General features: G+C 39.3%; 4 protein-coding genes across 11 annotated transcripts; 2 read left to right on the top strand and 2 right to left on the bottom strand.

Annotated features, from left to right (window-relative positions):
• Positions 1 to 769: 769 nt before the first annotated feature.
• LOC131298862 (ATP-dependent RNA helicase-like protein DB10) lies at positions 770 to 9164 on the top strand. Of its 3 annotated transcripts, none has more exons than XM_058324362.1 (9): positions 770 to 938; positions 1943 to 2303; positions 2459 to 2614; positions 2722 to 2790; positions 3329 to 3598; positions 5129 to 5479; positions 5708 to 5985; positions 7258 to 7629; positions 8237 to 9164. In XM_058324362.1, exons 2-9 carry the CDS (start codon positions 1974 to 1976, stop codon positions 8820 to 8822), a joined length of 2412 nt encoding a protein of 803 aa, XP_058180345.1. In that variant the 5' UTR covers positions 770 to 938; positions 1943 to 1973; the 3' UTR covers positions 8823 to 9164. The 3 variants fall into 3 exon arrangements, with proteins under 3 accessions (XP_058180345.1, XP_058180346.1, XP_058180347.1); XM_058324363.1 differs by having other exon boundaries at positions 782 to 938; positions 1946 to 2303; XM_058324364.1 differs by having other exon boundaries at positions 795 to 947.
• On the bottom strand, positions 8400 to 15568 carry LOC131298865 (phosphoenolpyruvate/phosphate translocator 2, chloroplastic-like). 3 transcript variants are annotated; one of them, XM_058324371.1, is made up of 10 exons: positions 14805 to 14979; positions 13293 to 13314; positions 13006 to 13128; positions 12144 to 12296; positions 11063 to 11148; positions 10865 to 10949; positions 10661 to 10780; positions 10310 to 10387; positions 9796 to 9925; positions 8400 to 9709 (listed from the first exon to the last, which is right to left on the bottom strand). In XM_058324371.1, the coding sequence occupies exons 3-10, from the start codon at positions 13051 to 13053 to the stop codon at positions 9639 to 9641; spliced, it is 771 nt and encodes a 256-aa protein (XP_058180354.1). In that variant the 5' UTR covers positions 13054 to 13128; positions 13293 to 13314; positions 14805 to 14979; the 3' UTR covers positions 8400 to 9638. The 3 variants fall into 3 exon arrangements, with proteins under 3 accessions (XP_058180354.1, XP_058180353.1, XP_058180355.1); XM_058324370.1 differs by lacking the exons at positions 13293 to 13314; positions 14805 to 14979 and adding an exon at positions 14987 to 15568; XM_058324372.1 differs by lacking the exons at positions 13293 to 13314; positions 14805 to 14979 and adding an exon at positions 15027 to 15164.
• A 2179-nt stretch (positions 15569 to 17747) lies between these two features.
• On the top strand, positions 17748 to 18849 carry LOC131298861 (uncharacterized). The gene has a single exon (XM_058324361.1). The coding sequence runs from the start codon at positions 17825 to 17827 to the stop codon at positions 18488 to 18490; it is 666 nt and encodes a 221-aa protein (XP_058180344.1). The 5' UTR covers positions 17748 to 17824; the 3' UTR covers positions 18491 to 18849.
• Positions 18850 to 19026: 177 nt separating this feature from the next.
• On the bottom strand, positions 19027 to 24982 carry LOC131298860 (uncharacterized). 4 transcript variants are annotated; one of them, XM_058324360.1, is made up of 5 exons: positions 24796 to 24982; positions 23485 to 23610; positions 20673 to 21166; positions 19806 to 20050; positions 19027 to 19656 (listed from the first exon to the last, which is right to left on the bottom strand). In XM_058324360.1, exons 3-5 carry the CDS (start codon positions 21119 to 21121, stop codon positions 19409 to 19411), a joined length of 942 nt encoding a protein of 313 aa, XP_058180343.1. In that variant the 5' UTR covers positions 21122 to 21166; positions 23485 to 23610; positions 24796 to 24982; the 3' UTR covers positions 19027 to 19408. The 4 variants fall into 4 exon arrangements, with proteins under 4 accessions (XP_058180343.1, XP_058180342.1, XP_058180341.1 ...); XM_058324359.1 differs by having other exon boundaries at positions 23489 to 23610; positions 24796 to 24981; XM_058324358.1 differs by lacking the exon at positions 23485 to 23610 and having other exon boundaries at positions 24796 to 24979.
• Positions 24983 to 26242: the final 1260 nt, after the last annotated feature.

The raw sequence follows: 26242 nt of genomic DNA, 5'->3' as shown, positions 1-26242 counted from the left end.
ATCATTAAATGAAAATGATTTTGTCACTTTAAATTTAGCCATTGACACCTCACTTGTTGTCTTTATTCTTTGTGGAATTACCAAATTACTACATTTTATTTTGTTAATGTTTATCCACTTGCTCACACATAAAAAAATATTGTTGTAATTTCAAACAAGTAACAAAAACAAAAGTAGAGGGCCGATGATTAAAAGCGAAGTGTCAAAATCAAATTCCTTTTTCAAACGGAATGAGAAAACATTAGTAAGTAAAATAAAAGAGTGGTGCTACTATTACAGATTTTAAATCTGTAACAACGAGTACAAATGACTTTTTGGGTCTTTTTCGGGTCTCAAAAAAATGATCGGAACCGCTCATTTTATTTAGAATACTTTGTTTATGATATTTGCAAAAAATACGTTCAATCCGATATTGGTAAGGGCATTTACAAAACATCCAACTTTGTTATAGAATTCAGACCTGAATTCTAAAGCAAAGTTGGATATTTTGTAAACGTCCTTACCGGTATCGGATTGAGTTTATTTTTTGCAAGGACCATAAACAAAATATTTTAAACAAAATGAGCGGCTTCGATATTTTTTTTTACCCAAAACATGCCCAAAAAGGCATTTGTACACAGTATCATTTCTGAAATAAAAAGGGCCCAGTTAAAAAAGAAAAAGAAAAGGTAGAAAGGGCCAATAAAAGGGCCCATTTAGAAAAAGAAAAAGAAAAAGAAAAGGCAGAATATTTTTTTCGTAGAAAGTGTGCGCCCATATAGACCGTCCAACTTTCGATCTCCTCTGTTACGCTTCTGGACCGCCGGAAGCGCGTAGTTTTCCCTTCTCCGCTGTCGTAATAGGGGAGAGAGAGAGAGAGACGAGGTCCGTCGGAGCCCTAGACCATCTCTTGCCGCATCTTTCCGTCCGTTTCCAGCCTTTCTCAGCGGCGTCTTCAGGTACTATCCGTTCTATTAGTGTCACGTGATTTCTAGGGTTTCTTTTCAAACTGCTTCAGATCTGAATAAAACGCTTCCGTACGTGGTTGGGGTTCAACTGCAGTCGATGATATTGTAGTCTAGGGTTTTGATTAGGGTTTTGGACTTCGATCTCTGTTGTAAAGTCTACCATCCGAAGCACAAGTCTTTTTTCGGAATCATTGTATCGGTGAGCTTGAGGAATATGTTTGGGGTTTTCTCGTACTTACTATGAACAAGTTTTCCTTCGATTCGTATTCGTAGTTATTGTACTCTGGGAATCGTATTTTGGTTTGGCAGTTTGGCGTGGTGGGGCTTCTTTGTTTTTGTTTTGTTTTCTGTTATAGAACAAAGAAAAACTTGTTTGGTGAACTTATTGTCGGGTGATACATAGTTATTGCACTTTGCGAGTTACATATTGGAAGGTTCTAAGATTGTGAATTGCGTGTTGGAAGGCGATCTTCTTGATTACCTAGTATGTCATATAAGGTTCTTGAACTGTGATATTTGTGCCTAGTGTCTCTTTAATTCTTCATTCCATTGTGATTTTTTGTTTTAATGAACAAGTATCTGATTGTTATGTATAGATTTCCCTGGAATTCTCTCTGTATGCATGGGACTATTTTCCTGTAACTTGTTTACATTTTGGTCATTGTGAATAGAGACGTGTCTTGTTTCGTGTGTCAAACTAATCTATCACTAGATCACCCTCAAATTCACACTTTTGGTTTTTCCTTGTTTGTTGTTTAGCAAATGCAGGTATTCATGTTGTAGTACTGTATATATTGATTCATGACAACCTTTGCTCTAGTTAGGGTCTGCCGGATTTATACTTGATTGTTTTCGATTACTGAGTAGCAGTTCTCTAACACGTATGTGAAATGTTTGTTTAATAATAACTTTGTTGGTTAGCGAATTTGCTGAAAGGTCTTTTTAACAATTTGTTTGGCTTTATGTGCAATGTTATTTTTTTAATGTGGGTGTAGAAGATTGAGATTAAAGATCTGCCCTATTGCTATGGCATCTGCAACCGCCACTCCCCGTTATGCTCCTGAGGACCCAACTCTTCCCAAGCCTTGGAAGGGCCTAGTTGATGGTAAAACAGGTTATCTTTACTATTGGAATCCGGAGACCAACATTACTCAGTACGAGAAGCCTATTGCATCTTCACGTACAGGCTCAGCTCCACCACAGAAGTCATCTGCTGCCACTATAAGTTCTTCTGTTCAAGTTCAACAATCCTCTCAAGGAAGACATCGTGACAGTGGCTATGATGATGATGACGACAGGTATAGCAGAGGTGGCAATGCCACATCAAAGCTTGCATCAGGAACAAGGAGTTATCAGGTGTTTGCTTTACTCATGTTTAAAGTTCTAATTTTCTTAATGGAGTTGGTGGTTCTTTGCCTGTGGTCTCCACTTACCTTTATGATGATTTGGTCCATTGGTCTCGGCTACTAACTGGTGTCTCTCCTCTCTCTTTTTTTTCTTCTTTCTGTTAGAGTGGGAAAAGAGGATCAGATCATCCTTACAAAGTTCCTAATGGGGAAATAGGTGCTGGACATGTAGCTTCTTCTGGCAGAGGCCAAGGGCCTTCAGACAATGGGAATGGTCCATCTGCGGAGTCTTATCGCCGTCGGCATGAAATAAGTGTTAGTGTAAGTATCTGAAGAATTCGTTTTATATGCAAGGTTCGATGGGATGTTATGTACATTTAGTTCTCAATTATGTTTTTTGATGGTTTTTCAATTCAACTTTTTATCAGGGAGATAAAGTACCCGCTCCTTTTACATCATTTGAAGATACTGGTTTTCCTCCGGAGATTCTTAGAGAGGTATTTAATTTGGTTATTTTCATTTTGTTGTCTCTGTGCTGGCTAAAAGTCTAAGTTAGTTTGACTGACCTGCGCAAGCTGAGTGTTTTCTGTGTAAAGTTCTGTGGTTGATGGAGGTCTGCTGGCAAGCTTGAGAACTCATGTTCATTCTTTTTCCATCTGTCCTTTTTGTCGCAGGTGCGATATTTGCTCCTGGGAGGAGCTAAATGTCGTACGCTGTGCCGCCCTCTTTTGTGGGGGGGTTTTGCATGTATTTGGAGCGCCCTGACACGGTGGACCAATTTGAGAAGGGCTTTCCGAATCACCCAAGTTCGTGGCGGAGACTTCCGTTGGCGATGATTCAGTCTGCCATTGGTCCGAACAGAAGAAGGGGCCTCCTCCTGCTCTAGCTTGCATCAGCAAGCATTGTCTGCCTGCATGTGGGGGATGATGCTGCTTCTTGCATTACCACTCGCACAAGAGTTCAAAAAGAAACCAATCAGAAATCTTGAAACCGGTACCTCTGCTTATGGGGGTTGCTGGTTTTTGCTTTTTCCAGGTACACAAAGCTGGGTTTTCTGCACCTACTCCAATACAGGCACAGTCATGGCCGATTGCTCTTAAAAGTCGTGATATTGTTGCTGTCGCCAAGACAGGTTCTGGTAAAACGTTGGGGTACTTGCTTCCAGGATTTATGCATCTGAAGCGCCTCCGCAATAATCCTCAACTTGGTCCGACTGTTTTGGTTTTGTCTCCAACAAGGGAGCTGGCAACGCAGATACAGGAGGAAGCTGTTAAGTTCGGAAAATCGTCAAGAATATCGTCCACGGTATGATAATTATTTTTTAACATTTGTACCTTGTGTTCTTGACCACGATGTGATTTTGATGCATGTGTCAGAGGTGCTATGCCGTGATGTTGAAATTATTCGGGAATCAGTATTTGCCTATTTGGTTCTGCTCGTTTGGTCTTGGTTTACACTAATATAATGGTGGAGGAAAATTTGCGGTGGATTTCAATAGTGACCCTCTGATACGAATGTTTCATTTCCATTAGGCTATATGTGATGTTAATTGCTTCGGAAAGATTTATAATGTTGTCATTCTGATGGGTCTTTGTATCTTTGTTCATTTTCTCATCTGCAACCTTAAACCTTAACCCTTTTGCCGAGAAATTATGCGGTAGGTCTGCAACACCACGTCACCAGAGTGTTGTTGTGCCCAACCAATTAAAAGGTTAATGCTTTGAATATTCCAAATCATTGAAGGATGTTGATAGCCAATTTCACGCTAAACTAAACTCACCCCAAATTCTAAGAAAAGGGGTAATTCATTACTGATACATTAACTGACTAGTTTTCAATTCAAAAATCTGAGATTATTATTTCTTTGGATTATTTCTGTTTATTTCGTAACTTATTATATATTTCTAAAATTTTCTATAAAAGCAAACAGGGGCCCCATTTTCCAGGTGGCCCTATAATGTTCAGGGTCGGCCCTGTGCATGCAAGATAATAGAAATTAAGTTTTCATGACAAGTGAATACATTAAAAACTATTTTGTTTACAGGCAGGTTCATCAATGATTGGGAAAGTGAGTTACAGTTCATGATGTGAGGGTTCATGGTAATCACTTCCCCCTTTCCTGAGTACTCTGTATGGGAAACATTAGACGTGTTTGTATAGCTAATGGATACATCAAATTGTGATGGGGTTCAATATATCATCATTTAAAGAGTCCAACAAAGTTGGTGCATTTTTTCCTCTATGATATGCAATCAAAGGTAATGGCTTGGGAGGAATTATTGTGTACCAGTATTTTCCACATAAAAAATGTTAGGATAAAGATTGTACTTATTTTTTTTTGTCAATGCAGAAGGTAAAATTCACGTTGGAGTGGATAAAGTAATTAAAGAAAGGAGTTGACTCAATTGAATTTCGCACACCTTCCGTTTGCCATTTAACTTATGTGGAGCATTCACGGTAGATGGGAAGCGGGCAGTTTTTTATCGGTTGGGCACACCACCTCATTTTGGTGACGTGATCTTCCAAAACTACCTAAACATAACCTATTTGATGAGCACGGCGCAGCCTGCATACGATAAGATCTTGCTCTTCAATCCTTTGAGGCGGGATTGGAATTATCAACAATGAATTTCAAATAGTTATCTTTATTTCAAAACAAGACCAAAAATAATCTCTCCCTTTAATCAGCCGTTTGTTCTCTACATTTGTTTTATTCATGTCATGTTCAATATGGCCTTAATGGCAATGAGGCTCCAAGTGATTTGCTTTAATGTTCATTATGCACTCCTACATTATATGACTTATGTTGGTTTTTATGTGATTTTTCAATTTCAGTGTTTGTATGGAGGAGCACCAAAGGGCCCTCAATTGAGGGATTTAGACAGAGGTACAGATATTGTGGTTGCCACTCCTGGCCGCTTGAATGATATTTTAGAGATGAAAAGAGTGAGCCTCCGTCAAGTCTCTTACTTGGTGTTAGATGAGGCGGATCGAATGCTGGACATGGGCTTTGAGCCCCAGATACGCAAGATTGTGAAAGAGGTGCCTTCTGACCGGCAGACCCTCATGTACACTGCCACATGGCCCAAGGAGGTTCGCAAAATTGCGGCTGATCTGCTGGTCAATCCTGTTCAGGTTAACATTGGGAATATTGATGAGCTCGTTGCCAACAAGGCTATTACCCAGGTAACAATACCCAGCTTCATGTTCCTCCTTTCTCCTCCCACCCTCTTCTTTTCCCCCTATCATGTTGATTTCCACTTTGTTTAGTTTGGTTGGGGTGGATTGTCTTGCTGTATCTTGGTGCACATAAGAATTCTCATCAAATAGCTGCCTTCTAGATTTCTATTTTTATGTGGTAATTTGTATTGTCTGTTTATGTAGTCTAATAGTATGTTTGTTCATTGGTTGCAGCATGTTGAAATAATGTCTCCCATGGAGAAACAGAGGCGCCTTGAGCAGATACTGCGATCTCTAGAGCCAGGTTCCAAAGTCCTTATCTTTTGTACAACCAAGAAGATGTGTGATCAACTTACTCGTAGCCTAACTCGCCAGTTTGGAGCTGCTGCTATTCATGGAGATAAATCTCAGGGTGAGAGAGATTATGTGTTGAACCAATTTAGGAGTGGGAGGTCTCCAATTCTTGTAGCCACTGATGTTGCTGCTCGTGGATTAGACATCAAAGATATCAGGTTGGTTGTTCGTTACTAGCAAATGACTGTTTATACATTGTGAATATGAATATAAAGTGAGGCTGGGTGAATTGCCTGTTGAACATGACTGTTGATTGTGCTTATTGTGTTCCTAGATTATCTTTTGATTTCTTCCAAGTTCATTGCAAGAGCTCAATAAACCCACGCAGAGCTGTTCTTCTATTTTTTTCTTATCCACCAAGATCCACCGTGCTAAGAAGCGTGGATATGTCTCTGGGCCTTCCACATTCTTATCCCAGTCACGGACACATTCCTGACACGTTTCCCACACTTGAAAATGTGTCCAAAATTTATTTCGTAGTCACACGTATCAGGTACCCGACATGTAGTGGACATGTGTGGACACATTTTTTGGGTCATAATGTAATTTTTAAAACATAAAACTGGGTAATAAATATAATATTTGAAATGTGAACCGAATTAAAGCCTTATATTAAATAAACTTAAGGATAAAAATTGTAATATTCTGTGGTATTTTAAGAAATATTCTTGATAGGATTAAGAAATACGAAAGTTATAATCTATGTTATGGAGAAAAGCTAATATAAAACGAGCATGCTCTCAATGGATGCCTTACTCGCAACTCGCAAGTCATATTAATCTGATCAACGCCTATTTCTTCTAGATTCAACTCAATAGTAAAGCTTATTAATTCATTTCATGAAGTGAGGGAGAATAAAAGTGAGAACCAAGGGGGGTGTGATGTTTTTTTTTCCCCGGAAGAGCGAGGAACCTACTTTTTAGCTGGTCGTGGATAAGGGATATCAGGAATGAGGAACATGGGAATTGTGTAATGAAAATATTCTTTTCTTTTTTTTTCCTAGGATTTTTTTTCTCTTTAATGTGGAAAATCTATTTATTTGTGTGAAATTAGAATTTTATATGTTTGTGTATGTATCTGTATGTATTTAGCGTATCCCCCAACCTGCCCATGACCTTGTTTTTGGGAAAATCACGTATCCTTGCATCTGTGTCTCGTTGTGTCGTTCTTTGTCCCGTATCTGTAACCGTGTTTCTTAACTAAAAATCTTTTTTTCCTAAACTATCCTTGCTGATTGCATTGATTTTATCAAAAAGTTGGGATACAGGGGAGATCGAGGGAATTAACCCCTCTCAAATTGAGTTTGATTCAATTATTTGTTGTCCCCTTGAGAAGTTGAATTCCCAGAAGGAACAACACATATGGGATGGAAGGTGTATAAAATTGTAAAGATTCTGCAACGATGGATGTTTATTCATTTTCTGAAACAGGATGGTTATCAACTATGACTTCCCTACGGGAGTAGAGGATTACGTGCACAGGATTGGAAGAACTGGGAGGGCAGGTGCCACCGGGGTGGCTTTCACATTTTTGAGCGAACAAGATGCAAAGCATGCTTCAGATCTCATTAAGGTTTTGGAAGGAGCAAACCAGCGTATTCCAGTTGAACTTCGCGATATGGCTTCACGTGGTGGTGGAATGGGCAGGCCTAGGCGTAAGTGGGGTTCTGGCTCTGGTGGACGTGAGGGGGGCCATGGTGGACGTAATGGTTTGTCCTCCAGTGGAAGGGATGGGGGTAGGGGCAGTTGGGGGATACCAGACAGAGTTGGTGGCCGTGGTTTTGACCGTGACTCCAGGAATAGGTACATATCTTCGTTCCTTGTTGTCTATATGTATAATTCTTTTGTCTGGCATTATGCGGAACTCCAATACCTTCGCCGATTACAATTCTGTATGTGCAAGACGGTACACCTTTCCAAGACCATGAATTTTGTCATTCCAAAGTGATCCCTAAAGTTTTACAAACATCCAACGTGATTAATTTAAGATCTAGAGAATGGAGTATGCTCCCAGAAGTGTGTTTTGCATGAATAATTTGGAAGAGAATTTTTTTTGAAGGTAGAAGAGATTGTTATGCTTTATTGGTTGTTATCACTTGAGAGACACACATGTTCCAATTTTTGTTAGCGATAAAATCATACACCTATTGTACTTGCCTGTTCCTATTCATGTTCCCTTCTCATTTCTCATATCATTATGGCAGGATTAGGGTATTCCTTGAATCAAGTATTATAGCATCTGATGAGAGTTTGTTCCGATGATTGAGTGTGATCACTATATTTCTGATTGATTGCTATGTGTCATTTACTCGAATGAAATATTATTTCTACCTGACATTTCCCACCAAACTCCTAGCATTCTTATCATATTTTTTGCTAACTAATGGTGGGATGAATGTCTTCCTGACAGTGACAGGTATGGTCGCAGTTTCAATGATGATGTGGATCTTCATGGAAGCTACCATAATCGGGTCCCTAATGAAAGGTTGGTTCGAGCTCGAGATGGTGATCACAGAAGCAGAAGCCGGAGCCGAAGTAGAAGCCCAAACAAAGCCCTCCACAGGTTGGTTCGAGCTGGGGATGGTGCTGACCGAAGTAGTAGCCGTAGCCGAAGTAGAAGCCCAAAAAAGTTTCCAGGTAGGGGAGACTTTCGGAGGCGGGCCGAGAGCCGTAGCCGTAGCCGTAGCACTGACAGGTTTGATTGGGTTCTGCCAGCCCGTGAACGTTCCCCAATCCGCAGCTCTCAGAAACATTTGGCACCTTCATACAAAAGTGACACTGAAAGGGGATTCAAAAATTCTGTGGACCCACCTCCACGTTCCTCATCTGGTGGTCGTAGGAAGGAAAATCTCAAGGGATCAGATGACGATGAGTGGGGAAAAGCAACAAGAGGTGGACTGAATGGAACTGGGTCTTCGTACTTGGGGGAGGAGGGTGAATTGGAGGAAGGCATGATTCCAGCGGATGAAGAAGGCATGATTCCAGCGGATGATTAAGATCCTCGTCCCTCTTCTCCATTAAGCTGTATGACTGCGGATTACCATCGATTGGTGGTTGTGTTGTATTTTTTCTTCTCTTCTTTTTCCTTCGATTCTCAGTTGTGGTGGGGGCTCGGAGACGGGGGAGATGTAACTGTAGCAGTGGTTTTGAAGTTGCCCTTTTGGGGGGTGCATCCTGGTATTTATAGATTCAAAAACTCAATAGAGCAGACATCTGTAATGGATTAGTAGTATTTTCACGACGTTATGGTGTAACAAGATTGAAAATTATGTTGTCAAAGCTGATGTCCTTAAGTGTTCATCTTATTGAAGAATTATGGAGTAGCTATTTGACAGTAATTATGTTATCTATTTTTGGCCTCTCAGTAATATTCATAGTGGTCGGCATTGAGAATCTGAGGTGTCTAAACTGTTTTCTTTTGCTTTTTTCTGGGTGGTGCTCTCTCTCTCTCTCTCCCTCCCTCCCCGTGTGTGTGTGTGTGTGGGTGGGGGGGGGGGAGAAATTATAGCACTGATTTTGGTAGTTGATTTAAAAGGTGGGCAATTTGTCGCTAGTTGATTTAAAAGGTGGGCAATTTGTCGCAAATAAAAATCATTCTTGAAATTGTAAGGAAAATAATATGAACTATACAACATTTGCAATCAATGTATGTATCAATAAATGCTATCTCAACCAGGTAACTTGGACTTAAATTGACACCATTGATCTTGGATTGAGCAGGTGAAATAGCGGGTATATTGCGCGGGTTTGGGTTCCACTAATCACATTGGAGTTTCTGTTAACACACAATTTACACTCTTTCAACATTGAAGTCATGAGGCCTTCGGCTTTATGCGCTTTGCTCTCGAATACAAGAACACACCAGCAAGAGCCACCGCAGTTCCTGCAGTTAAACTCAGCCGGTTATTAACCGAGAAATGCCATGACGGCCATCTTTTTAAAAGCAATTATCGACGATATGGGGTTTACCAAGAGAGTTGATGGGCGAAACCGGTGTTTGGAAGAAGATAACTGAGGATACAATGACCACAACTCGCTTCACACAGTTTCCCACTGAATGGGTTACTGGGGACACCATTTGTAGAATCATATATGAAACCTGACAGTCAGAATCCAAAAGAAAAAGCACAAATAGTTACAGTACAATTCAAGTGGAATAGACTCGTGTCCACATGAGTGTCCTAAAGGTCCGATTCATCTAAAGTCGATGTCATCTAAAGTCGATGTCGGCATTGCTTGATTCCAAATTTTTGAATACTTCTCGTAATGTTTTGCGGTAAGATACTGTCTAGTGTCTTCAAACTAACAGAGGTTTTCATTTATAAAATGAGTCCGTGAATAATTTCCAAACTCTTCCATGGCATTACCGCAAACTACTACATTCATGCATAACTAATTTCAATACCGTGGTCCTTTTAAAACAAGCAAGCATGAGATGACTAATTCACAAGGTAAATGAAAACGCAAGACACAGAAAAGCCACCTGTTGATAAGTATGGAAGCAGAAACCAGCCAGGAGAGATCTCACACACAACTCTCTTACATTCAACCCTTGATTTGCCTGAAATCAGGTAGAAACAATCATATCAAGGGGAAAATTGGATAAAACCCGTAATATTGAAATACCTGTTATAGGAAAGAAAAAAAAGTTGCATTGGGTTATGAGTTTGAGGAAATGTACTGAAAGGACAACTGACAAGGAATCCAAATTAATATCTTAAGCTCATTCAATCCATTATTTTCCTATCTTTCGCTTTCCCTATATCTTTCCATCCACAATTTGGTGATCCATGCATAAAATAAGGTAATCTAGCTTGTTACACATGGAGCTTACAGCAAACTGCAGGTATGATGGACTAAACTTCACTCCTTCCGTGAGAATGGCAACCGGAGCCAGTAGAAGAAACGAAATGATCGTTATAATGGAGAAGAGATTGATATTGTCCAAAGCTTCCTGGAAACGCAGATTGCAGGTTATAACTAGAAGACATTGCTTGAATAAGAAAATAGAAACCAGTATGGTGTTAGGCATACTTACCTCTTTATTGACCATGAATTTCTTGCTAAGTACATTTCGTGATTGGTTGGTCAAATTGGAAGCCATTGCACTACTGAAACCTATCCTGTCCCAAAAGAAAATACAGCATCCCATGTCAGAGACTCAGAAACATACTTCAACTTTTCTGCCGAGAATGAGTCTTTAATTCCTTTATAGAGCCATGGATTATTGTTGTACCAGTTAAAAGACACCTCAGTGAACGACGCTAATGCCACTCCTCCAACAATTGGTACAAGGGAAGAAACTACCCAAATACTGGGCCACTGTATGCACAAGACAATCAAAGAAAGAGTTAAATAGCTCCCTTGATATGGATTATCCAGTCAAACGTCTTCAGGAAATAAAACCTTGGCCTAAAAGAAATGATCGAAAAGTCTGAATCTTCAGTAGACACAGAACTCGTAAGAATGGGAAAATGGTGTAGCAACTAGTCATTTCCTTTTTCACTTTCAGTTTAGTCACACAGGGTCATCAATTACAGGCAAGAGGCAAACACTGAAACAAGCATAAGAATAAAGCAGAAAGGAATCATTCCCATGCCAAACAAGTCCATAACTATTTTCCAGAGAGCAAGAAGCAATATACTTTCCATCTAATATCCTGACACATGACAGCCTGATTAAACTTCTAACTTGACATCGATTGTTATCCCCCACATGAACTTTGTATTGGAATACCCACTCTTAGGCCTTAATGCCACGTTTGGATCTAAGATTGGTGAGGGAAAGCAAGAGAAAGGGAGATGAAATTAGTCTGACAGTAGACATTAACGGATACCAAACAAATAAAACAAAAGACCTTCTGAAAAATTGTTATTCCTTTCCTTAGCTCAACCAAACACAAACAACTAACTAATTAGCTTCTCTCCCTCATTGACCATCTCCTTCTGCTTTTTCCTTTCCTTTTCAACTCCCTTCAAGAAATCCTATAACCAAATCAAGCTTTACATCTCCTCCATGTCCTAAATCCAGAATGTTTTGTTCAGTTACTCAGCTGTCCTGTTAATTCTTCAATTCGCACCAAATAAATGAAGATAGAGCTCAACCATCTTGCAAGGGGATCAAAGAAGTACATTAAACAACATTCTTTGCTGATCTCATGGATGCATGGAAAATTACCAATTTCTATTTTTCTATTTATTTGTTAGATCTCCAATCCAATGATATCTCATCACTTGTGTTGTTGCACTACAAAATCCACAACATTTAGCCACTCAGCCATGCCGATTCAAAGAAGTAAAAGAGCACAAAGCCCTTACCTCACCAATAAAAAGGGCAGAGAGGACAACGGTGAAGAAGGGCTCCATAGCTTTGATAGTATGAGTAAAGGAAACAGCAACTTTTCCAAGACTTATGTTGGTCAAGATATTGCCCATCGTGTGGATCACAGCTAATGGTAGGATTGCTGCAAACTGAAGAATGAATATACAGAAGTAACATGTAATAGATTATATAATCAGTGCAACAAAGAGAGGAGCATAGAGAATAAAATGGCTGATTAGAAACCTATTAACTTCAAAACAAAAGGTACCCGTGGAAAATTGGTTAACAATTTAACTGCACAAACGTCACCTTCACATTGTTCTGGTGGAAGATTTTGCAAAAAAAATTGGAAAGCACGGAAATCATAATAATAATCCCCAAAGTTTATGCTACTAGGGAACGGGCAAAAACTTAACATAAACCTAACAGTGGTCTGAGTGTTCCTTGAATGCATAAGTGCGCTGTTGCATGCATGAAAACAATCATTGTGCCTACACTGAAGCCTTAGACCCAAGGCCTCCGGAGCTTTATATATATATGGTAATTGGTAATTCACTAGGTATCTGGAAAAAAGAAACACTTTATTTACTTACAAGGCCTGTATATGATCATCGGAATAGGATTGGACTATATATCCAAGGAGACCACGTATAAAAGGTGTTTGGCTTAATATATTCAGGGACCGAATTGAACATGGGTATATCGTATACTATATCACTAATAGTAATGCCATCAATAGTTGTCCGACGGGATTACATGCCCTTCACTATTACTCCGGTCAAATAAACGGGCCCATGAGGTCTCACAACTTGCATCAAGCTAACTAAGGGAAAACAAGACAACTGGTCACTGAGATACCTGTGATCTAGTAACATTCGGTCTTGGATACAGATTAAGTCCCCACATTAGAAGAACAAGCACAGTCCCACATCCGAATTGAAACGCTGTTACAGTTGCTGGAAATGGGTACACCTTCAAAACCTGTAAACATGCATCAGTAGTAAAACTCTCTCTCTCTCTCTCTACACACACACACACCTATACATACGTATTTATTATCATAATATAAAGGAACACTCATTGGTGTGAATGTGGCTGACACCTTTTTCACCCAAATGACCCCTGTAGCTACCTAAAAAACTTACCAAGAAAGAAGAAAACCACTGTTGTTTACACCCATTTTTGGCCAAAAATCAGAAAATGAATTTATGGGTTAAAAAGAGGCCTTGAAAATCAATCTATGGCCTTGAAAAAACCTTATAACTAGTTGCCCACGAAATGGGGCTGGTTTGGAAGCCATTGATTGAATGGAGTTTTGCAGAGGCTTGGGTTATATTAATTATCACAAGCTCAAACCCAAGACAGGCCAAAGGCGTGGGTTGACCCACCAAATCTGGGCGTTTTTATCCAGGCCTAGGCCAGTTCTTAAGAAATAATAAGGCCTTCTAAATAGGTTCAAATCAGTTAAAGCCCAAGTTTTCTTTTCAAGATTGGGCTCACAAGGCTTACAAAGAGAATGGAGGCCTATGATTCACCTCAAGTTCAGGCCCAATTGATAGATGGGCCTACTTCCTTAAAAATGTCACATATGGCCCGTTAATTGGCAAGAAAAGGCCTTAAGCTGCTCACAAGCAGCTCAAAAGCCTAGAATGTTCTTGCTGGGTAGGTCTGGACAAGCTGCTCACAAACAGCTCAAGGTCTGAGTGACCACCATCCTTTAGCATGAAGCAAGGCCAAGGACAGGTGGCGTACATGCAGCCCTTGGAGCTGCTGGTGAATGACTCGTGTAGACCTAAGCAAGCTGCTCACAAGCAACTCACCCAGGTCTGGTTGATCCTTTGTTTCTTGATTCTTCTTCCATAAGAAATCAAACTTAGAGGAATAAAGGGCCCACAAAAGATGCAGGGACCAATATAATGGTGGTAAGGCCTGGAGAAGTCTCGGTCATCAGCATTGGTGGGCCTAGAAGATGTCCATTCAAGCAATAGCTTGAGTGTTGAAGCAGTTCAAAAGGCCTGAATGCTTAAAGGGCCGAAATTCCTTTTGCCCTTTTGCAAAGTTTTATGCAAGAAAGAAGGATTTTTCTGGCCTTTGCCATTTCCTTGGAGTGAAGAACACGTTTTGGTCAAAGAACAGCCTCTCATTGGAGCATTTTGAAGCAGCTCAAGAGGGCCACATGGCAGGCATGCATTGAAGCATTTGAAGTAGCTGAAGGCCTAAAGCTCCTGCCTATAAATTACAGTTTTGAAGGCCTTGGCCAGGGTCCACGACCTCAAGAGCTCAAAGCTTATGCAACTACATTTTCATTTCTTTCAAACTTTGCTTGTACTCACTTCATAGTAGTTTAAGTTTTTATCATAATCCTTGTATCCAAGCTTCGTTAAACCGTTAAAATAGTTCGTTTGATCCAAGTTTAGCCTCGTTTCATCTTTATTTCCATTTTCCTAGCAACGGTCAGAAAATTTTAAGTCCTTAGCTCGGAAAGGCAACCAACAAACCATCGCGAGGCCTTACCCTTTCGGCCAAGCACAATCACTCAAAAGGAGTCAGATTTTGAGGCACGAAGGCCTTAAAAACAACTCGGACAACAATCCTGTCCTGGCACGCCCGTAATACTAGCCGAATTGGTTTTGCACGTTTTTGTGGAAAACAACTGTCAGTGCCAATTTTTTCTCCCCTCTTTTCTCTTTTCACATCCCAAATTTCATTGCAGATTAATCTCAATTCAAGATTTTCCTCTTTCCATAACACGATCTACACATGCATCGCGTGCGCAGTGCCCGGACCCGGGTTATATATGCATATGAGATAGATATGTATGAAAGAAACAACGAAAGACCTGTTTGTTGTAGATGTTGAAGGAGATGTTCAGTAGATACCAGATTGCAAACATGGAACCAAGCTTCAACGTCCTAACCGAATCCTTCGATTGCTGCGTTTCGCCCGTGTTTCCGGGAACCGAAGCGGCTCTGACCTTGTGCCCATTCCACCTCTGGTTTGAAACAAACAACGAAACAGAGGATTTTCTGTTGAGGCTCGAATCAGAATGCAGACACAATTTTCCGCGACAAGAGACGAGACCCAGTTGAGGTTTAGTGTTTCGGCTGGTGGGTTTTACTGATTTGAGGAATGGGGTCAATGGGTAGAGAGCTAATGCGTAGGCATAGCTCTCCATTTTTCTACTCTGCTCTGAAACAGAGGAGAGAGAAACGCCTGTGTAGAAGAAAATTGGCGGTTGGGAAAGAAACGACGACGGTTTGTGGTGATTGTATAGGTGTTGTAGTGCATGATTAATTGGAGCCTAAGAAAAATGTGGGCGAAATGTTTTGGAAGTTCTGATTAAGATTAAAAGTGAGGTGATGGGTGGATAAGTCAATTGACTTCATTTGGTTTTTGGATGGAAGTAATGGGTGGTGGAAGAGTGACATAGGGGAAATGGATGGGAAATTGGCATGAATTTGAAGTGCAAAATTGCTAGGGGACCAATAGAGGGGGACCGATTGTGTACTAATCTTTTGCTGATTTCCCTTTGGATTTCCCATGAGCGATTCGCTTCGAGACATTCATTTTTGTTCACGATAATTTTTTAGTTTGACTTGTAAAAAATCAATTCATTTGAATATTGATAGTGACTTGATCAGTTTTTTCAATTTTGTGTTTACAATTATTGACATCTAGGTTTGAACCAAAAATTGAATGACTTGATCAATCACTGGGAATAAGTTAATTTTTTGCAAGGCACATTAGAAAAGTATCGTGAACAAATAAATGTCGCGGATTATTTGTTTAGGACTTGATGGACCGCAGAAGGAGATAAGTGCATAATCACTACCCTTTCATCGGCCCCGATAGTCAAATTCTTTGACTAGTCATCTTTACCCGATTCACTAAATATTATTTTGAGAAAGAACAAACACAAATTACACGGATGAAATACTGTCATAACTTACACAGCTCATAGGCCTAACAAAGATAAAAGGGAAAATTTCACTCAGACCCCCTAAGGTATCTGACAATGACAGAAAGTACCCCTCAGTTTTCAAAAATGACAGAAACCTCCCCTATTTCACAGTTTGGGTTTCATTCCGTTAGTTCCATTAGTAAAGTGGACGGAAAATGTACAGAAAATGAAATCTTCAATTTTATTTAGTTCTACAGCTATCTTAGGGCTCTCATTGAAAGTCCTAGAGCCAAAAATTAATTATGACCATTTAGGATAAAATAATTAAAAAAATAAAATCTTCGTATTGATTCAAACGAATTAAATTTTGGAGCATTTAAAATTTTACTCTTTATTTGATTTTAGGGCTTTCAATGAAGAGCAAATACTTAAAGTGCTCCAATTTTCAATCCATTTGAATCGGTGCGAAAATCTTATTTTTTTGATTATTTTATCCTAAAGTGCAATAATTAATTTTTAGTTCTAAGATTTTCAATGAGAGCCTTAAGATAGCCGTAGAACTAAACGAAGAGGAGATACTTAAGTGCTCCAATTTTTAATTCGTTTGAATCGGTGCAAAGATTTTTATTTTTTTATCATTTTATCCTAAATGGTCATAGATAATTTTTGGCCCCAAGGCTTTCAATGAGAGCCTTGAGAGAGCCATAGAACCAAATGAAGAGAAGATACTTAAGTGCTCCAATTTTTAATCCGTTTGAATCGGTGCGAAGATCTTATTTTTCTGACCATTTTATCCAAAAGGGTCATAATTAATTTTTTGCTCTAGGACGTTCAATAAGAGCCCTAAGATAGCTGTAGAACTAAATAAAATTGAAAATTTCTTTTTCCGTACGTTTTCCGTCCATTTCACTAACGGAACTAACGGAATGAAACCCAAACTGTGAAATAGGGGAGGTTTCTGTCATTTTTAAAAACTGAGGGGTACTTTCTGTCATTGTCAGATACTTCAAAGGGTCTGAGTGAAATTTGCCCAAGATAAAAATCTCAATATATGAAAAAGCCAAAAAGCAAAACCTAACATCTAATCACCAACAATATATAACAATTGGGACCTAGGTGATTAGATAGATTTCCGATCCTCACTGTTTTTTTGCAATGAAAAGGACGTCGTTGAAGCTTGCTGGATCTTCGCCGGAGATTTGTCAAAGTACTAGTTAGCTTGATGAAAACCACCTACGATATTACAGCGACAAACACTATTTTAAGGGGTAGCGGTAATCTAATAAATGAGTGAATATGTATACAGCGAGTTGTAAGAGTTGATTTGATTGACTTTTTTTTATAGACGAGGGAATGTGCATATACTAGATTGTTTTGGAGTGGGTATGAGATGAAAATACAATTAAAGGGAGATGTGTCATTTTTATAATTAAGTGTTCATTTACAAGGCGAATACAACATGGATACGGGGAGGGAGGCATTGCTATATCAGGCCACATGCGATATATACAATCCAGATATATTATATCCACCGTCTATATCCAAGTGACAAACATCCTGAATACAAGTAATTTGAATATACTACTATATGGGCTCCCCAACTATAACGGCCCCTAAAGTTGAGTGTTAGAAACGACACATTTCAAAGTACAGGGGCTAAATAGAGCCAAGGGAAAAACTAGAAGGACAATGCTCGTAATTCACATTACCTGTATTTCGTTCGAACTATACCATTTGCCCCACCAAATTCTCTCCCTCTCTCTCTCTCTCGCAGAGATGTCGATGTCCCTCGGTCAACACCCTTCGATTTCTGTTCGTACCCCACCCTCTCACCTTCTCCAAAATTGGTCCCAAATCATCCCAACGAGAAGAAGCAGAAACAACACATCAAAGCTGAACCAATTCTCCCACTTGGGTCATCACCACCATCGTCATCGACGACCACAACCATGGCTTTGCAACGCAGCAGAAAACGATAACAACCCGCCAGATGTTCGAGAAAATACCCCACCCAACAACCCACATGAAGAAGGCCCACAAGATCAAGAACCGTTTTGGTCCACCACGCAGATCATAACCCGACTCAGAAAATACGGAATTGCTGGAGTACTATCATATGGGCTACTAAACACTGCTTACTATCTTATTGCTTTTCTATTGGTATGGTTTTACATAGCTCCGGTGCCCGGGAAAATGGGGTATTGGGCAGCAGTGGATAGGTTTGTGAAGATAATGGCGATTGTGTGGGCTGGGAGTCAAGTTACTAAGATTGTTAGAGCCGGTGGGGCTCTTGCTCTTGCGCCGTTTGTGGATAGAGGGTTGTCTTGGTTTACGGTCAAGTTTGAGTTTGAGTCTCAAGGGAAGGCATTCATGGCCATTGTTGGGTGTTGTTTTGGATTGGCTGCGTTGCTGTTTTTTGTTCTGACTTTGCTTTGGGCATGAACGTATCGGCAAAGCTTTGGAAACATGTGTCCGGACATACAGACGTATTCGCACTCGTTTGATGATTGTGGGTTCCATGTGTATTGTTGTGTGAGGCTCACTTCCACCAAAGACTTTGATGATTGTGGGTTCCATGTGTATTGTTGTGTGAGGCTCACTTCCACCAAAGACTACGCATCTGTGTCCTGATTTGGGTCCGTGACACTACTCAATGGATATTTCATTGAGATCAGTTATTTGAATTGCTTTTCAATTTCGCCAGTGATTCATTTTTTTAATTCTCTTAAATGCACACCTTCGGGCTTCTTGAATTGATGCACAGAATGATATAGTCTTAATGCATATGGAAATATGTTCAATTAGTGCTGTTGTAATGCATATGGATGTGTTTCATTCAGGACAAAATATCTCAGAAGGCCGCGTATCTTGGTTTGGTCAGATCAGACTTTCGTGCTGGATGCTAGGCCTAGTCTGTAATCTATATGTTGTAGGTTCTGGAGGTATTTTGAAATACTGGTACAATGGTGTACATATTGTACAAGAAGAACGACAAAGGAAAACTTACTTGCAAGAATTACTTTCCGTGAAACAGTGTTTCTTAGCGGTTCCAAACCAGTAGTATTGGTACAACGTTGCAAAATGAATCAAACCAAAAGTGACTCTCACTTGCCATTCTGCCTCGAGAATAAATATTACATGCGGGAAAAAAAAATGGAGCCAAAAACTACACGTCAAGAATTTTATCCTATCTTTTGCCCCCTCGAGAACTCAAGAAAGGAAATTAAAGAAAAGTGATTCCCTTGCTAATAGTGAGTGAAATGGGGTGGCCTAAACTGAAACAAGTTGTCAATAGACTTAAACAGAAAGGGAATGCAAAACTGCTTTCTCATACACTAATACAAGAGTCTGTCACAGTCGTTATGAAAGGCATCTGAGTCTTGCAAAAGTTAGATAGCCAGTGTGACCTTTCGACTCAGGTGATGGTCTAGCCATGATGGTTGTGGGAGAATTGGAAACCTCCCTTCCATTGCTACCTACTTCACCTGAACGCTGCCTCCTCTTGCGAGAAAGGGACAAAATAGACCCACTTTTGTCAGCTTGGCAGCTCTCCATTTTCCCTTCTTTGACCTCATATGGGCGGAGGAGAACCTCAAATGTTCTTATATCTACAAAAGCACAAGATGATTAACAGAAGCCATCACTACAAATTTGACGTGGAACGATAATCCAATAGGCAACTAAAAACTGCAAAAGCATGATATTAATCAAGCACGCCATTGCTAGTAAAAGATGAATTAGCTGTAGAAGTGCTTACCAGTAAAATTTGCTCTGAGAGTTTCGCAAGATCGTGACACTTGCTCAATGCATGGTGAGAAGGAACATAAAATCCCATCTTGTTTCAACATTTTTCCAGCAGAAGGAATGGCCAACCAAGGTTGGGGTAGGTCAAGGAACACAGAATCGGCCTTTCCACAAAAATCATCAGGAAAACCGTCACCTTGAATATCTCTGACTCCCACAGTCACTAAGTTACTCAATCCTGTCCTTTCAAAATCTTCCCTATCTCAACAATAAGTTAACGAAGTTAGAAAGGTCGTGTATGTGTATTCATGCGGTTCGAGCATATAAAAGCAACCTCCTATCATTTTGCTAGGATTAATTTGGCATAAAAGGTGGAAGTCACACATGCAAATGCTGTGATGAGTGATGACTTTGTCTAGACAGCCAATTTTTTAAGCAAAAACAACAAAATGCAACATTACTTACTTTACAAACAAACTTCAACTTATAAGAACCAGTAGAAGTATGGTACACATTGAATTATATTATGACTTGACTCCAGTTGGGAACTTTGAGGATGTGGTCTCCTTCCATTCTTTCAGTGAGTATGTTAGTGGAAGACAAGACTGATGCCATTCATCAACTACCCAGCTACAGAAATATGCTAAGAAACAAAAAAATTGCTTAAGATCATTTTGTAATATTTGTTTTAGGTTTCTTATTGAGGCTAAAAAGAAATGACCTAGATTTGCATAGTCTTATAAGAGAGCTCTGCTCCTTCAACAGATCAGTCAACCTAAACTTGTAGAAAGAGACAAAGGTAATTTATAAAATCATATCAACCGTGTATCCAGAGATGACATACTTAAATGATTGACATACAAAAATATTGAATTCTTACCTAGCCGAAACAGCTCTCTGTTCATGGAAATCAAATGTATAGACATGTCCTGTGGGGGCCACAGCTCTGGCAAGCGAGGTAGTTAAAGATCCGCTCCCAGTTCCAGACTCGAGAACCAAACAGCCAGGAACTACTTCCAAGTACATAATAACAAGACTAATATCTGCAATGTATAAGATCTGAGTTCTGTGGCTGAGAACCAGAGTCCAAAGCTCAGGAGTTGGAGCTAACAAGTAAACAAATCCACCCTTGTCGCTTAACACCTTGGAACCAAAGGGTCTCCCTATCCAATCTGAATGTTTGAAAACACCAAAACGGTTTTGGAGAACTGAATTCTCACTTACTTTAACAGCCTTCATGATATCATGCCTCTCATACACAATAACCAAATCTCCATCAGTAATGAATCGGGTGAAGGATAGTTTTTGAGCAGGATCAACAGGCAGCATCACTGAAATCTTGTAGGCAATAGTCAATGTTGCAAAAACAGTTCCCTGACAAAATGAAAATAGTAAGATGAGTAGTAGGTCACCAAATTTCCAACATTGATTTAGGTTTGGATTTGGCAGAGAACGTTGAGGTAAATACAGGGAAACTCATTCTATATGCACCCGCCGATTCTATTGCTCTCAAGAAAATCGTTCAACATACAAAAACAGAGGGTCCTAGCTACAAAAAAAAGATACATAGGGATACAAAAGCACACAAAAAGACTGATTTCTAAACATTAGTTGAAAGTTGAAATAAAATACAAGACAGAGAGAGAGAGAGATCATATACTCAGTCACAAAGTTAAAATCAGAGCCTGAAGGACACATCGAGAAGTCTCGTGTAAGCAATGAAGCATCGGCAGGGGTATGGGGTACGAGATGCAGCAAAAACCAAAAAAAGTAGGGTACAGGTACGGCGGGGGTACGACAATTTTTTTTTATATTTTTGGCATGCTTCATTAGATATATATAACAAGTATAACATAATTTACCAATAGAAGCAAAATAACAAAAGCTAATTCCATAAGCAAAAGCACAGTAGTGCAAGTCATTAAGGTACAAACCATTGTTTTAAGCCAAGAGGAAGGGAAACACATAAAGAAGTCCTAAGAACAACTGTCATCAAGTTTGTCTCTAAACAATACAGCTTCAGTCTCTGGGTCATCAAGTGAAAGACTTGCAATTTCCAGCAAACCAGCACCTTCCATTGAATCAAACCCATCTCCACAAATGTCCCACAACTTAGTCTCCCCCTCAGTATAGTGATGACTGATGAGTCCTTGATGGGAGACGGAAATTGTTGTGCACGAAGAATAAATCTTCACATCGTTGTGGTGTCAATTTGTTCCTTCTCATGGAGTGAATAAAATAGTAAGTTCTCCAATCATTGAATCCCACATTTCATAAACTAAGTGCAGACAAGGTTTGTCGGTGTCACAAACTCTAAGCATCTCATAAATTGGCAATGTGAAAGAGAGTATATAATCTATCTTATCCCACCAAGAATCACTCAACAATTTTTCCCGCACTAATGCCGCTGTTTCCCTATTATCCTGTTCATATGAAGTCCATCTATTCACTGACCACCATAGATCAAAGGCCATGATATATGAGCTTGAACCTTTTTAGCATAATAATTGAAGCAAAGTGTGTGTCTGCAACTGAAAGCAACTTCAAGGGCACAAATTCATTAAAAATGGCCAATCTCATATTGGTTCATGATTAAGTTTTTTTATATCAGTCACATCTTGGACCACAAGTGTAATCCAATGCTATTTGCAAAATGCGGAGGCAGCAGCACCAGTTTCATTTGCAGCACATATGTTCTTAAAAGCAAGATTAAGTGCGTGCACTACACATGGTGTTCAAAAGATCTTTGAATAGCTGGTTTCAAGGATTGGTCCAGCAGCACTACAAACAGGAGCATTATCAGTAATCACTTGAACCACATTGTGAGGTCCAACCTCATCAATTACTTCACCAAATTTGGCAATTTGGTAATTGTCCTTTACCTCACCCTCACAGTTAACAACTGTCATGAACATAGCTCCCCCTGCTGTTGCTGCCATAAAATTAATAAGAGGCCTCCTTTGTGTATCAGCCCATCCATTGTTAACAACACTAAAAACCTTCTCCTCCCATGATACCTTAAAATGTTTGTCCTTTCTTTTTTGAGTAGTGTAGTTCACAACAAGCTATAACCAGGAGGAACATATCCAGGAATACTATTCTCATAAGACCAAATGGAAAGGCAAACCAGCAGAATAAAACATGCGAGCAATCAAAGAACTTAAATGTTCTCTAGCACCTATATTCATTGCCTTCTTGAAGGGGTTATTGCCCAATGGCCACTGTCTTCCTTTTCTTTGTCTCATAAACCGCACCCCCCCCAAGTGGTTGTAGATGGAGGAGGTACAGGAACATTTTTATGCTTAGCCATATTTTTTTGATTCTCCGCTTCCTCATATACTTTTCTTTTTTCTTCAAGAATTTCAGGCCTCTCCATCACAAAGAGCACAATCTAATTCTTTTATCTTTAGTTAGCAACAAATGGCTTTGAGTCTACGGTATGACCCCTTAGATTCTATCTTACACAAAATGCACTTGAGTTTTGTGTCCCCACTACCCTTCACCCCTTTCTGTTATTTTAGTCACATAATTCCAAAGGGGAGTATTATCATCTTGATCAGCAGAAGGGGTACAGGTAGCACTTGAACTTGAACCCATACTGCTTGAAGAACTAGGAAGATCTCACAGAGTAACGAGAGAGAGAGAGAGAGAGAGAGAGAGAGAGAGAGAGAGAGAGAGAGAGAGAGAGAGACTAACGAGGCAGGGGAGCTGTGGCTGCCGGAGTCAGAGTCGCTGGAATCGTTGGAGGAAGATCGGTGGAGAACGACGGACAAGATTCAGTCGCTGGAGCAGCTCCTGCTCTCGTTTAAGCCCTAGATCTAAGTATTGGTATTGAGTTAAATACTCCATGTCAATGAGGAATTCATATTAAGGACAACAATTTGAGTTTATGCACCCAGAACCTGTGAAGAATTAAAAGGAATATGCTCAAACGTACCAAGAAAAGTATTGCCATACCCACAAACCGTACTCAAAAACTTAAAAGTACCCAGTGCAGGGTTTTTTTCGAATGGTGCCATACCCGGTAATCGTACGGCATCATTTTCAGAGTACCCGTTTGGCGTGAGAGGAATTCGAGATGTTTCAAAAAGCCTTTGTTTAAAATTAAAAGTTTCGTGGTTAGTAGTTTGTATAGTTGGGACTTGGGACAAGGGAGAATGTAATCCCTCCCTTGATCTTTTTCTAGATTGGTTTGAGTTGTTCATTTCACTTGATGGTGTATAGGGCCTTTTTGTCTTGGTGGTCTTTTTTTGTATATGGGTGGCATTCCCTTAATGCCCTTTTTAATATAATTATTTACTTATCAAAAAAATAAAAAATTCAGAGTACCCATGCTTCATAGCATGTAAGCCACAAATTAGGCATCAAATTCTCTATAGAAACATGGCATTGGAAGGAAGACGATCCCTTATATTTTCCCTAACTAGTCATCCAATGACTGGTATTTAAATATGTAACAAAAAGTTGCTCAAACTTCACCTGTTGTCATTCATCCTTTCAGTAGTTTACGATTGCTAATATATAACACCAACGGAAATCCTGTTAAAATTTCTATGATACGATCAGGGCGAATGCTCTGGCAGCTAAACGATAAACAAACTGTTCAGCATCATTCGAGCACTTAATATGCTGAATAAAAACAACCATACATGAACAAGTCAACAGTTCATGGCACTTAAACCATCAGGAACGAGGGTTCTGCTCCCTCTTAGATCTCAGGTTTGAAACTTTCTAGGTGCTATCAATAGCACCCGCGAGTCCATAAGGGCCTCCGTCCAACATTAATTGGGACCGCAATAGCACGGTGGGGACACTTGTGAGTTTTCAAATAAGTATTCAGCATTAGGTTATTCCTACAAGTGAGAAACTACAAATTGACAAAGCTACGAACCAATACAGACATTACAGCTACATAAAAGGATTATAGCTCCCACAAGTTCATACAATCAGGTACATCAATCCATTATCAAAACATTATGAGCCCAAGACAAAGAGACACTTACTCCGAATGCAGCGTTAGTTGAGTCGATTTAGAGAGAGAGAGCGAGAGAGAGAGAGAGAGGCCTTCTTGTTTTCCTCTCAGTGAATTAGGGTTTATGAGAGGTTCTGATACTGTGGAGTTGATTTTGGTAACGAGTTCTAAGAAGACGTCACGTGTACCATAAAGGCTCCACGAAAATTATTCGGGTTCCTCTGAAGTTTGGTTATATGACAAATCACTACCCTTATGTTTCGAATATTACATGAAAGGTGCGTTTAGATTAAAAAGTCAAGTGACTTATTTTTTTTGTCTCTATTCTTTACTTTTTCTTTTTTGCATTTTTTTGTTGTGACTTATTGATTCTTCTTGTCAAGGGGAATTGAAAAAGTAAAAAAATATGATTGAAACTCATAATTTTTAAAATAAAGACAAAAATAAGTCAATAAGACAACTTATTTTTGTCTTTTTTAAAAAAATTACGAGTTTCGATCAAAATTTTATACTTTTTCGATTCCTTTCGCTGAGACGAATCAATAAGTCATAAAAATTTTATATAAAACTAACAAATGCAAATTTTTTTTGAATAAAGACAAAATAAGTTACTGTTTGACTTTTAAAGCCAAATTAGCCCGAAATTCAATAACTTCTACTTTAGAGATTTGTTGGGGTCATGTACGTTTATTTTATAATCAGGTATTCGAGCCAACTTACATGTATCTCGACTAATCTTAAGGGATCAATCCCACCATTCACTAGAGGAGACCCCATTTAAAGCTAGAGCAAACTCCATCGGAATAATGTGCGTTCTTCAATTCATCCTTGCTAAAATAAGGAACATAAAAATAATTTTCAACCAAGAAAAAAAGTAAGTAATATTTAAAAAAAAGAAAAGAAATACGCATCCAAATTCTCAACTTACATTATCTGCATTTTGCGTGGTTTTTTGGTTATTACTCACAAATTGGCCAAAAGTCTTCCAGTTTGATTATAAGTCAAATATTGGGCTTCTTGCTTAATTGACCACTCTTGCACATCCCAGTCATTCATGAGGTTGTCTTATTCACGGAGGGTTCGTAAAAGAGATTTCTGCGCGTGCCATCTCGCCGTTTATTTTGGTAATCGATGGTTCAGATTTTAAAGAAACTATTCGAGTTTATTCGCTTGAATAGTTTATTTAAAATTCAGACCGCCCAAAAAACTTTTGGACGAGTGAGATCATTTGTCCCCGTGAAAACCTTCTTTACCGTAAAGAAGTTTTTCTCATCATTCATAATGGCAAAATTTGTTCGTTTTTGCATACTCTATTAACATGAAGTTATCATCACTTAGCTTGTAGTAATTAAGATGGATAAAGTCGTAGTTTGTTGGACTTATCTTAATAAGTTGTTACGTGTCGATGAATTTTCATATATAGCTCAATTTAACGTAGCTCCCATGCACATATATAAAAGTGCTTTTTTACTGGTTGA

This window comes from Rhododendron vialii, chromosome 8a (assembly GCF_030253575.1).
Source record: "Rhododendron vialii isolate Sample 1 chromosome 8a, ASM3025357v1".
NCBI lineage: Eukaryota > Viridiplantae > Streptophyta > Magnoliopsida > Ericales > Ericaceae > Rhododendron > Rhododendron vialii.
The sequence above is the reverse complement of the archived record's forward strand: the minus strand, read 5'-3'. Positions and strand labels throughout refer to the sequence as shown.